At 38.4% G+C, this 15,689-nt stretch overlaps 1 protein-coding gene across 1 annotated transcript in view; it reads left to right on the top strand.

Annotated features, from left to right (window-relative positions):
• Positions 1–15,689, top strand: part of UNC79 (unc-79 homolog, NALCN channel complex subunit) — a 193,454-nt gene that overhangs the window by 140,120 nt on the left and 37,645 nt on the right. Inside the window, exons 36-40 of the mRNA XM_034992429.1 lie at positions 1,802–1,914; positions 2,003–2,088; positions 3,006–3,179; positions 6,065–6,133; positions 9,075–9,185. Of these exons, the coding sequence (XP_034848320.1) occupies positions 1,802–1,914; positions 2,003–2,088; positions 3,006–3,179; positions 6,065–6,133; positions 9,075–9,185 (553 nt within the window). The remainder of the gene's footprint in view (positions 1–1,801; positions 1,915–2,002; positions 2,089–3,005; positions 3,180–6,064; positions 6,134–9,074; positions 9,186–15,689) is intronic.

Here is a 15,689-nt window from a genome sequence, read left to right as displayed (position 1 = left end):
TGGGGTGGGGGGGGAAGCCTGTTGGGATTGTACTGAGACAATAAATCAATTTGGGGATAACTGACAGCATAAAAATACTGAATCTTTCAATTCATGAATATGGTATATATTCTAATTTCATTCAGTCTTTTTGGTTTCTCCCAGCAGTGTTTTGTGGCTTTTAGTGTAGAGGTCTTGCACATCTTTTGTTAAATTTATTCCCAAGAATTTTTGGGTGTTTTAATGCCAATGTAAATGGAATTAAAAAAAATTTCATTTTCCAACTTTTGCTGCTGGTATATAAACATGCAATTGAATTTCTATATTAACATTGTAATGTAATAAACTGGGTTCACTTACTAGTTGTAGTAGAGTTGCTTTTAAAGATTTCTTAGGGTCTAAAAGCATTTGTATATAAAAAAGAAGTCATTTCTGTAAATAGTGACAGTTTCCCTTCTCTCTGATTTTTATGCCTTTTATTTTTTTATTGTCATATTTCAATGAGTAGGACCTCCAGTACAATAATAAAGATGTTAGTGAGACTCCTTGCCTTGTTCTTGCTTTTACAGAAAAGTCTTTAGTATCTCATCATTAATTATGTTTGCTGTAGATATTCATAGATGCTCTTTACTGGATTGAGGACGTTTTCTTTTGTTTCTAGTTTGCTGAGAGTTTTTATTATGAACAGATGTTAAATTTGTCAGATGCGTTTTCTGTATCTATTGAAATAACTGTATGGTTTTTCCCTTTATTATTTAATATATTGAATTCCATTGATGAGATTTTGAATATTAAGTCCTTCTTATGTTACTGGGATAAACTCTATTTGGTCACAGACCATCATCCTTTTTATCTATAGCTGGATTCAGTGTCCATGAGGACTGCTGGTTTGTCTTTCTTTTGTTTTCATTTCTTTTTTGTTCCCTCTTGCTTTGGTTTTGTTTGCTTTTTTGTAATGACTTTATCTGATGTTAGTTTTAGGGCTATGTTAGCCTCATAAAATAAGGTGGGCAGGGTTCCCTCCTTCCCTAATTTTTGAAAGAATTTGTATGAGTTTGGTGTCATTGCTGCATGAAGAGTGTTTTTGACCAACAAGTTTGAATCAGCATTTCAGGGTAGACATAGCATAATCAAACGGCTTAGGTAAGAGGGACTTTTTACCACTTACCTATTTGGGCTCTTTGATTTCTACTTTCTGCCTGTTAATTCACCCCCTGATCACCTCTGGGAACGTCCTTCCTGATACCTGGGTCTCAGGGGCATAATCATCTCTTGGCTCCCTCTTTTGATGGGCAGAGGTCCTGCAGAACCACACAGATCAAAGCCCTCTCCTTTCTACAAGTACTGGCTCAAGGTGCCCCAAGGAAAGTTCTCCTATCTCCCAATAGCCATGAACATCTCCCTCCCTGCATTTCCCCTCAGATCAGCTCTCTCTTAGCTAATGACCCTTTCTGGGAGGGTCTTGCTGATAATCTCGTCCTGGGTTTTGTCCTGACTCTGCCATGTTCCGGACTTAGAGCCTTTGCAGGTCACCTTTTCTTTCTGGGCCTCAGAAGCCTCTTCTGTACTCTGGGGGTGGCTGGAATTCATTAGTCTGGGACCACTCTGACATGTCCTGGTTCTCTCTTTCTAGAAACTTATTGTTAACAGGGACTGCACGTAACTACAGTATTTCATCTCACTGATGAAAATGACAGGGAGATCTTCCATAAGAGGATTGATGTCTCAATGCCTGACCTCTAAATAAGGAGGTTCAGAAATACCTAAACTCATGCTGGGTGCTCCATGAGTCCCTGTCTTTTCTCTCCCTGTGCAACCCCAGCATGATGGTTCCTGGCAACGCCGCGGGGGTGGCCAAGCAGTTCCTGCGCTGCATCTTCCATCAGCTGGCCCCCAACGGCATCTTCCCGCAGCTCTTCCAGAGCACTATCAAAGGTAATTCCTCCGCGGGGAATCCAGCCACCACAAACGTGCCTCATCGCCGAAACCCAAACACTACTAAATCTGATTGTTGACTTTCCAGATGGGACTTTTTTACGGACCTTAGCCACGTCTCTGATGGACTTCAATGAACTGAGCTCTATTGCTGCTCTCAGTCAGCTCCTGGAGGTAGGTTCGCTTTGATGACACCTCTAAGCCCCGCCCCTCCTGAAATCGCGGCTGAGGACTTAATTCAGTCATTTAATTTAAAAATTAAATTTATGTTAAATACAAAAATGTCAGATTCATCTTAAGTAATTTAAATGTTTAAAATTAATTGAAAATAAAAATTGCCAATGCACGGAAGCATGTCAGTTGGACACTGCTGTTTTGTGTGGATTTACTATTTATTTAAAGCTTCTGAACACCCTCAGCTCAGGGGTGATTAGGCAACTGGTAAGCACACTCACCTCCATTGAGCATTCAGGCTTTCAGAAGGCGCGGTGGGTAGAGCAGCGCGCCCTGTATCGCGAGACTTGGATTCAAGTCTCAGCCTCCCTTATTTGTTGTATCGCGAGGTTTGGATTCAAGTCCTGCGTCTTTGCTCCATCGCGAGACTTGAATTCAGTTCTCGGCTCCATTGCTTGTTCGTTGTTGTATCACAACGCTTGGGTTTCTGTGTTCCGTACCCGCTTTATTAGCTCTCTGTTAGCTTGGAGGGTTGGCAGGTGGCCCTAGAGACTTTCCTGCCTCTGTAGCCGTTATGCTCAGGCTTTGCCAGCGGAGTTTACAGCAAGCGTCGTTCGTTGTGTTTTCTTAGCACCTAATCACGCTCACTGCAGATCCTTAAAAGATGTTTCTTATTTCTTGCTCACATTTCACCTTCTCTCACTGAATTAAAGGTCACAATTTTTCCCAAGTTTGTCTGAATTTGTTGATTCTTCTCTGTGCTCCTCCTGCCAATTACAATGAATGGCCTATATAGTAGGCACACAACACAAGTTTAAACCGTAAATATGTGATTTTTAAAACTGATCTTCGACAAATAGCTATCTGAATCCCCACGTTGTTTCAGCAGTTGATTGCCTATGCTTTTGTGTTTTTAGGGTCTAAATAACAAAAAGAATTTACCAGCAGGGGGTGCTATGATACGCTGTTTGGAAAACATTGCTACCTTCATGGAAGCTTTGCCCATGGATTCTCCTAGCAGCCTTTGGACCACAATCAGCAACCAGTTTCAGACATTTTTTGCCAAGCTGCCTTGTGTTTTGCCTCTGAAGGTAAGTCCAGGATTTCCTTTTCAATTACGATCTTACGGTTTGCCAACCATCTGCTTAGATTTAATGTTTAATAAAAGGCTGTACAGAATCTCTGTTAGGCACCAAGTGCAGAGTATAATGTAGGTTGTCCTCTCCAAATGTTACAAACTTAGGGCAGTATGCAGTAGGTATTTTGATAGTGATTTCCTGTTTCCATTTGATTTTTAAAAATTAGAAAGAGATTGTTTATATAGAATTTGTTCTCAATAAATGTGTAAGTAAATAAATACATAGTTTTGTCTAAAAGGAAACTAGACATACAATGTAAAGCTAAGTTTCAGAGAACTGTCTAAAGGAAAATGATTGTTTATGTGTTTGTGAATAAAGTATTTGCAAAACCAAGACGATATTATATTTCTGTTTGGCTGCTTTACCATCACCATCACCACCACCGCCCCCTCCCTGTATCCACCATACCATCCTCCAAGAATGCACACAAATTACCTAGCTGTGAATCTGGTAACCTAAGGAACATTTTCAGTACGAGCCCATTAAATGCAGAAGCAGAACTCTATGCTGTAAAAGCTGGAAGAGACCTATAAAAACCATCCCTTTCCAATGCCCCCATTTTCCAGATGGTAGACTGCAAATTCAGAGAGGTGATGGCAGTGTGAGGATTAGAACTCCAGTCTCTTGACTCCCGGTCCAGTATCTTTTCCACTAACAGACTCCTACAGTCCTTCTAAAGCAGGGGTGAACTGAAGGCATTCAGTCTAGTAGTAGGCAAAAAGGAGGTGGCTGGTAGTGGCCATTTCTATGTCTCTGAATGTCATTTGCTTCACAAGTTTTTTGTGCTTTATGCAAATTGCAGAAATATTCAACTCACAAGAAAACCAATCACTTGTTGATCTGACGAGTGAAGTTACATGTTGGCAGCACTGTTTCTGAAATGAGTATTACATGTATGAAAAATGTTTTATAAAGACGAACCACCCTGATAATGCCCTTTTTCAAATTAGCAGATTTGGAATATATGACCCCAAAATGAGGTCTGTAAGGATAATTCAGGGACCCTTAGCCTGGTGTATTCTGTTTTCTTGGAGTTTAAAGTTCCCACAAGAAGCGGGAATACTGAGATCTTTACCATCTCTCACATCCCATGATCCTGTCTGCTCACAAATCTGGAGTCACTGAATAAATCCAAACAAAGAGGTTTAGCATTGTACTTGGAAACCATGTATGTATATAGATACTGTACATGCACATGTAGGAAATCAAGTGATACATTTTAACATGGCCCCATAAAACCTCCCCATTCAGGGCTATTCATTGCTTAATGCCATACATTTGAAGAGAAGGGGTGGCTCAGGCATGGCAAATTCAAATGCTTGTAAATGGATGCTAGAAGCAAAATATTTAACCAGTTGGAACTCTTGCTACCTGCAAACAACTGGTAAGCCTAATTTGTGATGATCAGCCCTGCCCATAGGGACCCTGACTGTAAGGTTAATGAGTGATTTAAGATAATAGAGAGGACAGAGACCCTTGAGAAATGGACAGCACCACTCCCTTCTAACGACTCCAGCTGTTACAGCACACTGGCCAATTGTGTGGGAATGCAGGCCTACTAGTGTTGGTCTTCCCGTGGTTTTGAAGATGATACTTCCTGATTTTTAAAACGCCATGGGGACCTGACGAACAACCAGTCTCAGCCCCTGGTTTAAAGTAATGTAAATGTCACATGAACTCCGGTAGGTATTGAGCAGATTAAATAGACCAGTAGTTTGCTTAGAAGGTACCTGTAAAACGTTTTCAGAATTTATGTAAGAACTTGCCCTGCTAGATCAGGTCTGGGCACTGCCTCTGATCATCTTCTGCTTTGTTTTTACTATCTGGGGAAAACATTAAACCGTTGAAAAACCTTCTGTAGTTTGTTCTCATCAGTTTAGAGAAGTGGCTCTCAGACTTCAGGGTGGATCAGTGTTCCTGCGGGACTTGCTAAAAGCAGATTTTTGGACCTGATACTGAGAGTTTCTGATTCATTGGAGGTACAGCCTGAGGATTTGCATTCTGACAGATTCCTAAGTAATTCAAGGTGCCGGTTCAGGGGTTCTGCTTGGAGGACCACTGGCTTAATTTGTTATCTTCAAAAGTTAGTATGGTACACAGCTGCAGGGATTGAACTATAACCTACTATTGTGATATGTTTACAATGTTAAATAATGTTGCTTATTTTTGTTGTAACATCCCCCCCCAACCAGTAAACTCAATTTAAAAAGTACATTTGATGTAGAATCTTGCCAAAATACAACTCTAACAGATTTGGGAGGCATACATTTTTTCTTGTAGAAATTTTACTGCTTTTTCGCAGGTGTTTGTCATGTCTTTCAGTAGCAAAGGCAGGGCATATGAAACTGGTTCTTATTTGGACTAATAAGCCTAATGGTTTTAAATAGATCTGAGTAGTTTTGTTTTGTTTTTTTCCCAACATGGCCTTTGACAAATTAGTGTACCTCTTTAGAGTTGAACACATTTGATATCTACCTCCCCATCTGTCTGTCAGTCTGTCCATTCATCCATCTTTCCATCATCCATCCATCCATCCATCCATCCATCATCCATTCAATTCTTTATCCAACTCTCTGTCTGATTTAATTTTAAGAATATATCTGAGAAATAGTTTAGGAGGTATGTTTAACTATTTAGTTGTTTAATATTATTTAATTAATAGTTTAAGTTTTTTAAACCTGAGAATGATTTTTTTCAACATGAATATATGGCATAGAAAACTAAGGAGGCAGCTATATTTGAGATTTCCCCCCCCCAAAATAAATGCTTATAAAAAATACATGAAGCAAAAGATATATTAAGAAGGGTACTGACTTTTTTTTCATATTTGTTCACAGTGTTCTTTAGATTCCAGTTTGAGAATTATGATTTGCCTCTTGAAGATACCCTCTACCAATGCCACAAGGGTATGTATTGTATGTTCCAGAAAAACAACCCATTGGTTATTTGGTTATTTTGTAATCTAAAAAGACAGGCATGTAGTAATACTGAAGAAATAGTTAATTGTGTACTGAATGTTTCACTTTCAAACATGGTGAAAGTTTCTAGTATGAAGAGTTCTAATACGTCACAAAATCGTTTTTTACAATTGGCCCTCTTTGTCCTGGGCATGGCCACCACCAGTCCGTCCTCTACACTATGATCTAGGTGATCCTTCCAAACACAGACCTTACTGCCCTGGTTCCTTACTTAAACATCTTTGATCACCTCTCATTTCTTTTAGGAGAGTGTCCAAATTCCTTAATGTGGCATACAAGAAGGTACTTCATTAATTTGCCAGCCTACCTTTCTAATTTCAGCTTTGGCTACTTGTCCCATCCCCCATGCCTCCTGCCTACTTCCAGAATCATCATCATTATCATCGAAACAACAACCGCTGTTTGTTGAGCACTTACCATATGGCAGGCATTATGCTAACTGCTTTATGTTTATAATCTTATTTAATTTCATACTTCCTTGCCTTGGCTTCGGCCATTTCCTCTGCCTGAAATGCTTTATGCTCTTGTTGGTGAGGTGAACTCCTTCTCATTCTTCAAGATGAGAATCTGAATCCCATTTAAATTAGAAAAGTGAATTGGAATTTTCTGTAGCAACTTTCTTCTATATCAGATCCCACAATACTTGATAGAGCTCTCTGTAGTAGCATTTAAATTGTATGAAAGTCTCCCCAGTGAGACTGTGAGCTTCCTGAAGTCCAGCACTGTGTCTCATTCACCTTTGTATTCCTGGGCTGCATTATATACAATGATGCAATAGTTTGTATAGCAGTGGCTTATAACTACTAGTTAAATACCAAGAAGCCACATACCCGGTAACTTTATACCTTGACTGTGCTTTCATAAACTAATAGTTTATGCAGGAAAGTTGCAAAGAGATCATTTGGTCGAATCTGATCATTTAAAGCTAAGGAAATAGGCTCAGAGAGATGAAGTGTCTTGGCCAAGGTTACATAGCTGGTTAGTGGAAGGTTTAAGACTTGAACCTAGATCCTTTGATTCCAAGTTCCTTGATTTTTCTGTTGTGCCTTATTGCCCCATCTGTGTGTTGCTTTGCTGGGTAAAAGAACAAGTTTCTATATAGGTTTAAATTCAGGTTCCTTTTTTTGATGAATAAAGATGCATTATGTATCAACTGGAGCTATAGTCCTGTCACCATTCATCCATCATCAGTATTTCAAGTCAACAACGTTTATTTAGAGCAAAGAATACTGAATCAGCAGTACTATTTCAAAGGGTTCCTTTAAGATTTTCTATATGGTTTCTGTGGGAAATAGAAACAAAGGACAGAATTCTTATCCTCAGGCGCAACTAACATGTAACAGATTTATTTTTGTATCAATAAGGAAAAAGGATCTCAAAAATTTTCATATCCTTTGAATCATTCCTTTTCTGGGATCTCTTCTAAAGAAGAAAATGAAAATGTAAATTTCACACAAAACATTTATTGGGATGTTATTTATAATAAAATGTGACATTTTGGCCATTAAAATGGATGATTATGAAGAATTAAATAGCATTGGAAATTTCTTACGTTATTGTGTTAACAAAATGAAATTAACAAAATGTAGGATTGTGTATGTGTAAGATTTCAACCAAGTAAACTGGAGTGCAGCAGGCAGGGAGATATGTAAAATGTTACCCCGAGGTGGTGGGATGATGGACTTTTATTTCCTCATCTGTACTTTCCTGCAGATCCTGCCTTTGCACATTGAGCATGTTTGCTTTTATAATCCAGACCATCAGGACTATGGAGGATGAGAAGTAGGGGAAATCACGGTGTGGAAATCTTTTGAAGCCCAGTTAGAATTCTGTCTTCCTGAAGAGCAGTTCTGCCTCTGGAAAACTGCCCTGGAATTTGGATTTGAATTCCATTCAATAGCTGTATGGCCTTAGGCAAGCTCCTTGCCTACTTAAGCCTCAGCTGCAGAATAGGGACACCAAGAGCTCCAGAGTTCTGAAGCAGGTCACAGCAAACAGTGACCTAGGGCTCACTGCTGCCAAGCCCTTTACCTGCATTACCTCCCCAGTTTCTCACAGCAACACGAATGAGGTGGAGGCCCTGATTATCCCTATTTTACCTCCAGAGAGGTTAAATCATTTATTCCAGGTCACAGAGTGCTGGAGTTTTATAAATAATTGTGTGAGATTCTATAGCTTGTGTCATTAACTATTATAACATACTGTCTCTCCAGGATTGTTATAAGAAGTTTCAACAAGATAAACTATATAAAAGCACCCAACTCTGCCTGATACTTAGTAGGTCCTCAATAAATGTTCTAAATGACTTCAGAGAGCAGATGGATCTAAAACTGACCCTTTATGGGTGGGATTCAGATGGAGAAACCAGAACTGTGCCTTCCTGATAAACACTGGCAGGAAGCTGGGTGGTGATGAGTTTTTATCTAAGCTAATAGTGCTTTGTACTTACATGCAGGGTGGTTTGTGCTATTGAACTGAGATGTCAGGTTTCAAAGGAGCTGGATGGATGAGCCCATAGATGCCTACAGATTCTGAGAAAGAGAATGGAAAATCCTCATCCAAACCTCATAGAGCCTTGATTGCTGGGAGTGGACATGAGGATAGGATCGGAGTTGATAAGGTTTATAAATGATGCCACTTGGAAAAATGGATTTTTTTTGGAGCAATAAGATGATTAAATCATGCTCTTTAAGGCATTGATTGAAGGTCCAGTTCTGTTCTCGTTAGACCAACAGAGTTGCTCTAGTAGCCACCGGATTTTAAATAAAGGAAGGATCCCGTTAGTTAAAGTATCTGAAGACTTTAAGACTTTCTCTTTTTTAATGAAAGAATCAGCAATTGATTTTATTTGGTCCCAATCTCATTGCAGAGTCTGTTGGAGCCATTTTCAAAACTGCTCAGCTTTGTGATTCAGAACGCCGTCTTTACTCTGGCCTACCTGGTGGAGGTGTGTGGTCTGTGTTACCGAGCTTTCACGAAGGTAAGTTTGCCTCCGTGTTTGTTCCCAGGAAACTGAAAACTGGCAGGAACATTCTTTCTAACCAGTGTCGATGCTTGTTAGGTTAGTTGCTTTAGTATAGTTAAACATGAGCAGTTCTACTGAGGTCAAATAAGTATCATTGGAAGGAAACACTTTATGCAAGAATATATATATATAAACTGTATCTTAAATATACACATTTGGAGAAATGAGGGTCATATGGTTTAGAAGAGAAGAGATACTGTAAATGAAATGAGCCAGTGGTCTAAATGACCTCTTAAGGTCCTTTTCAAGTTCACCATCCCTTGATTAGTGGGCAAGCCATCACAGCATGTCATTTTTATACCCAAAGTAGAAAAATATCAGCTTGTCATTTGTAAAATCCCATAGAGTGCTCCTTAATTCTCATCACTTGTTTGTCTCCCCAGTTCTGGGTTCTTGGCCTCTGAGATTGTAATCTCATCTTTTGTCATCTTGCCTTCAAAATGGTTTCTGTATTGCATTATGTTTAGTCTCCCCTGGCCCACTACCGAGGAAGTGGAAAAATACTGCTTGCCCAGGGCACACAGCAGCCTCGTTGGAGCTGGGGGACGCTATTCTAACGGAAAGGCAGGGCCAACTGGGAGCGTCTCTGTCCTTAAGAACAATGTGCAATGTTAACTATTCCAGTTTCCAAATGTTCCAAATTTATTTTCGATGGGGTCTGTTTCTGTTGTTCCTTCTTGAACATTCAGAATATTCCTTAATTCATGTTGTCCATTTCTATAAGCCTTTTATTTTCCCCATTAAAAAAAATTAATTTTATATCAAGGCTTTCATTCTATTTAAAATACTCTTGTCTTTTTTCTTACCATCTTGTGTCCATTCTACCATGTTAAATGTTCCATGATAATCTTCTCTTTAGTCTTTCTGATTATAAACTACTACTCTGCCTGGAACAGTATGTTTTCTAACTATCCAAATAATCAGCATTTTTTTCTTTTTTCAAATCCTTCCTGAAAAATAACTTACTCCTTTTTTTTTTTTTGTCACTTAAAACAATAGATCCTCTGGTACGGCACAGTACCAGAGACAATGAAAAGATATATGAATACAATGAAAAGAAGTCATTTTATTTTTTAATTTTCTTTATGCTTGGTTTGTTTAAATTATACATTTTTTAAGAGGAAGAACCATAATGAGTTTGTGCTTTCAGTGCTGTACACTATAGAGATTGATTACAGAGGACCTTCCATTATTTTGAAATCAGGATATTCCTAGTTTTGAACATTCATTATACTTTAAATGCCCTCCTAACCAATCGTCACTTTAGTGTCCTCCCACTTCTGTTGTCATGTACCCATTCCCAGGTGTCCAACTCAAAATGACTATTTCTTGTAGAAAGCTTCAGTCTTAGGGTGTTCCCACTTTCTTCATGGGTAATGGGAAGCTTTTGGAAATAGTTTAAGAAAGAGCGCTGTCTTATTAAACCTTCTCCCTTATTTAATCAAGAGAAAAGGCATGGAAAGGTAAGGGCTTTGGAGACTTCTCTTCCTGGCAATCTGGCAGTCTAGATAATTGAAAATTGTCCCACTTAAAACAACAGAAGTGCTGGACAAAATGTAATGAACATAATTTTAAATGTTTAGGTAATTTTGTAAAAATGAAAGGGGCAAAATTGGAGAAGAAATTGAGAACCAGAGTGGTAAACATATAAGCTGATATTGTTGTAGCAGTCCTGAGGTAGGGGAGTTACTTGTCTTAGGAGCTTTGTGGCTTGAGTTTTGTTTTTTAGATTTGCATATATCTAATTTTATTTTATTTTATTTATTTATTTTTAGTTGATGTATGGTCAACATACAATGTTATGTTAATTTCAGGTGTACACTGCATTGATTCAACAATTCTATAGATTACTTAATGCTCACCACAATAAATATATCTGTCATCATACAACATTATTACAGTATTATTGACTATATTCCCAATGCTGTACTTTTCATCTCCATGAATTATTTATTTTTATAACTGGAAGTTTGTATCTTTTATTTTATTTTATTTTATTTATTTATTTTTTTTAAGATTTTCTTTATTTATTTGAGAGAGAGAGAATGAGAGACAGAGAGCATGAGAGGGAGGAAGGTCAGAGGGAGAAGCAGACTCCCTACCGAGCAGGGAGCCCGATGTGGGACTCGATCCCAGGACTCCAGGATCATGACCTGAGCCGAAGGCAGTCGCTTAACCAACTGAGCCACCCAGGCGCCCCGAAGTTTGTATCTTTTAATCCCCTTTATCTGTTTCATGTATCCCCTCACCCTTTTCCCCTCTGGCAACCACCAGTTTGTTCTCTATGTTTAAGAGTCTGTTTTTTGATTGTTTTGTTTTCCAGATTCCACATATAAGTGAAATTATGTGCACTTTCTTTCTCTGTCTGACATATTTCACTTAGCCTAATACTCTATAGGTCTATCTGTGTTGTCTCAAATGGCAAGAGTTCATTCTTTTTCATGGCTAAGTAATATTCCTGTGTGTGTGTATACACACATCTTCTTTATCCGCTCATCTATCAGTGGACACTTGCCTAGTGTAGATAATACTGCAGTAAATATAAGGGTATATATATCTTTTTTTGAATTAATGTTTTCATTTTCTTTGGGTAAATACCCAATAGTGGAATTGCTGGATCATATGGTATTTATGTTTTTAATTTTTAGAGGAAGCTCCATACTCTTTTCCACAGTGGCTGTACCAATTATCATTAGTGACTTGTGTTTTAAATCCCACACAGAGAAGGTCTTGGGACTGTTTCAGGCTTGGAGTTGGCTCTGAGTCATCCCCAGCAGAAAGTCAGAACCATTGAAAGCCTATACATTTAGTAACAGGGTGATTTGGAAAGAATATATTCTTATGTAGAGGTGAAAAAGAATGGGATTTGAGCCTAGGAACTGAGAAAGAGTTATAGTTTCCCTTGAGAATTAGTAAACATGAGCCTATCTTTGAACATATTTGGAGTGTGAATTTAAAATACCTACATGCTCTGTGAGTCCCCAGAATGAAAAGTCAAGTAACATTGATACAGAGCAGGTAATAGCATTGGAGTGTTTGGTAGAAGTAAGCTCAAGATCAATCCTCAAACCTCTCTGGATGGGTAGGACTTCAATCTAGGCCCAATAGATTTCCAGAATTACAATCCTGATGAACATGGGTTTACAAACTAAAATTACAAAGCATGGAAAGAAAGAATCCACCATGAGATAGAGCAGCAGAGTCCAAAAGCAGCAAGATTATTCCCCATAAGAATTTCCAGTATTAGGGGTGCCTGGGTGGCTCAGTCATTAAGCATCTGCCTTCAGCTCAGGTCATGATCCCAGGGTCCTGGGATCGAGCCCCACATCAGGCTCCCTTCTCCCTGCTTTTGTTCCCTCTCTCACTGTGTCTCTCTCTGTGAAATAAATAAATAAAATCTTAAAAAAAAAAAAGAATTTCCAATATTAGAACTATGTGATAAAGGCTATAAAAACAACCTTTAAATGACAAGCATATAAAGGATGAAGGAAAACCTGAGAAGAGATCTAGTCACTTTAAAAAGAAAGGAAAAAAGAACAGGTAGGTGAGAACAAAGCAGAAATTTTACAGATGAAATAGGCATAAGGAACTGAGTGGACGGGTTAAACAGCAAATAAGACATAGCCAAAGAGGGAGTTGGTGAAATGGGAAGAGGATCAGAAGAACTTGCACGGTATACAGCAAAGAGATGGAGATGAAGAATAGAAAGAGAAGATCGAACATCTACCTAGTAAGTGTTTCGGAGAGGGAAAATAGACTTTTTAAAAATTGTAGAATTGCTGAAAGCCGTAATTGCTCTGATTCGGGAAGCACAGTGATCCCTAAGAGTATTACAAATAAACTAATGTTTTACCTGCTCACGTCACAGTCTGCGTGACTAGGTACAACTTGACAGAATAGCCAAGACAAATGAAACATTTTAAGAGCAACCAAGAGAAAAGACATTCTACAGATAGACTGACAACAAACTTTTCAACAGCACAGTGGAAGCTAGAAGATAATGGAAAAAAATGTCTTTAAAATTATAAGAAAAAAATAACTGTTTACCTGGAATTCTCTACCAGCTAAGCTCTGATTTAAGAGCGATGGCTAGGGGCGCCTGGGTGACTCAGTCGATAAAAGCATCTGCCTTCAGCCCAGGTCATGATCCTGGGGTCCTGGGATCGAGCCCCGCATCGGGCTCCCTGCTCGGTGGAGAGTCTGCCCCTCTCCCTGTTCCTGTTCTCTGTCTCTCTACTTCTCTCTCTCAAATAAATAAAAAATCTTAAAAAAAATGAGTGATGGCTAAATAAATCAACTATTAGGAAAATAAGAAATTTTCTAATATATTCTCAACTGAAACAAGTACTAAAAGATATATTACAATAAGAACAAAACTAAACCAAGAAGGAGTGAAATATATGAAGGACTGATGCTCTAAGAAATTGGTCAAGTAGAGAACTCTAAGTGATCATTGACAGTATAAAGCAGTAATAATTAAAATAATGACTGGGTGGATACACAAACAAGATGATGCTAAAATACTGAATAACTACAAGATGAGAGGAGTATGTGTAGTGGGGTTTAGAGTTTTAACTCTAAACATTCAACATATTATATAAATCTTGAAAAAAAATGAATCCAATATTCTAATCATAATGAATATAAGGAATTTTTGGATTTTTAAAAAAGATTTATTTATTTTAGAGAGAGAGAGAGAGGCAGGGGGAGAGGGGCAGAGGGAGAAAGAGAGTCTTAAGCAGATCCCAAGCTGAGCACAGAGCCCGTCTCAGGGCTCAATCTCAAGACACTGAGATCACAGCCTGACTGAAACCAAGAGTCAGAGGCTTAACCGACTGAGCCATCCAGACGGCCCAGGAATTTTTGGATTTGATTTTTAAAATCCAGCTATGTGATATTTATAAGAGATATATCTAAAACACATCTAAAGACACTGTTGAAAGTGTGAAAGAAAAATAGTTTAAAAATATACCAGGAAATACTAATTAAAATAAAGCTGAAACTAGTAAATGGAATTTAAGTTAAAACGTATTATTATAAAAAAGGTTGCCCTGTATTGATAAAAGGAACAATTCACTAGGAAAATGTGACAGTTCTAAAACTTGTGCAGTTAATAATACAGTCTTAATACATGTAAACCAAAAATGAATAGAATTACAAAGAGAAGTTGCCAAATTCATACTCATAATGGGAGATTTTGACACATCTTTTTCAGTAATTAATAGATTAAGCAGATAAAAAATGAATAAGACTTACTAGATTTGAACAATATAATGAGCAAATTGAATTCAATAGACATATAAAGAATCTTGAATCCACCAATTTGAGAATGTATTTTAGAAAAAGCAGGGGCACCTGGGTGGCTTAGTCATTAAGCATCTGCCTTCGGCTCAGGTCCCTCTCTCACTATGTCTCTTTCTGTCAAATAAATAAATAAAATCTTTAAAAAAGAGAGAAAAAAGAAAAAGCATATACATAACATTTGTAAACATAGGACAGGTAATAGACCACAAATAAAGACTTTTATTTTATTTTAATTTTAATTTATTTTATTTTACTTTATTTTATTTTTTTAAGTAGGCTCCACACCAAGTGTGGAGCCCAGCATGGGACTTAAACTCATGATCCTGAGATCAAGACCTGAGCTGAAATCAAGAGTCGGACTCTCAACCAACTGAGCCACCCAGGCGCCCCAGTCCACAAATAAATTCTTAACACACACTGGGGAATCTGTTTCAAAGAGACCAAGTTCTTTAATCACAATGCAGTTAAATTATAAATCAATAACAAAATCATAACCACATATAGGTGTTCAAGGGTGACCTAAAGAAGGCTCCACATCTAGGGGGACGCGACGCCACTTACATCTTAGACATACTACATTTTATGTGACTATTGAGGCAGGTGTAGAGATTTGGGGCCTCCTGGTTAAGTCCTAGAACAGCTGGGATAGGTACCCTGTACATAAAGCCACACCAGCTCAAAGGGCCTTAAACACACGGGGAACAGCATACGTGCACACATTCCTGGCACACACACATGTAGGCAGCTAGGCCCTGTCCCAGCTACCACCCCGGGGACTGTCCCCTCTTGTCAGATGTCTAAGTCCTGGCTCCCTGCCAGATTCTGACTCTGACCCGGTCCCTTTACAGGGGTGGGCTGTGTGTAGAATGTGTACCTGTATGGTGCCGAGGGTGTGTGTGAGTGAGTGACAGGGCGTACACACATATGCAGCCAGACCTACTAAGTGCAGGGCCCTGGAAATGCACGCCATTTCTCAGGTTTGCAGGTATGTGTTAATATGTATGGATGTATCCTTTTTCAAATTCATACAAAGGTACTAATGGATTAATGGTGTCTGGGACCTGCTATATTTGGAAATTTGAAATATACTTTTAAATGATTCATACATCAAAGGAGATAAGAGAATTTGGAAAAATATTTATAACTACACAAATA

The sequence above is a fragment of the Mirounga leonina genome, unplaced genomic scaffold (genome assembly GCF_011800145.1).
Source record: "Mirounga leonina isolate KUSES-001 unplaced genomic scaffold, KU_Mleo_1.0 Mir_82, whole genome shotgun sequence".
Classification (NCBI taxonomy): Eukaryota; Metazoa; Chordata; class Mammalia; order Carnivora; family Phocidae; genus Mirounga; species Mirounga leonina.
The sequence above is the reverse complement of the archived record's forward strand: the minus strand, read 5'-3'. Positions and strand labels throughout refer to the sequence as shown.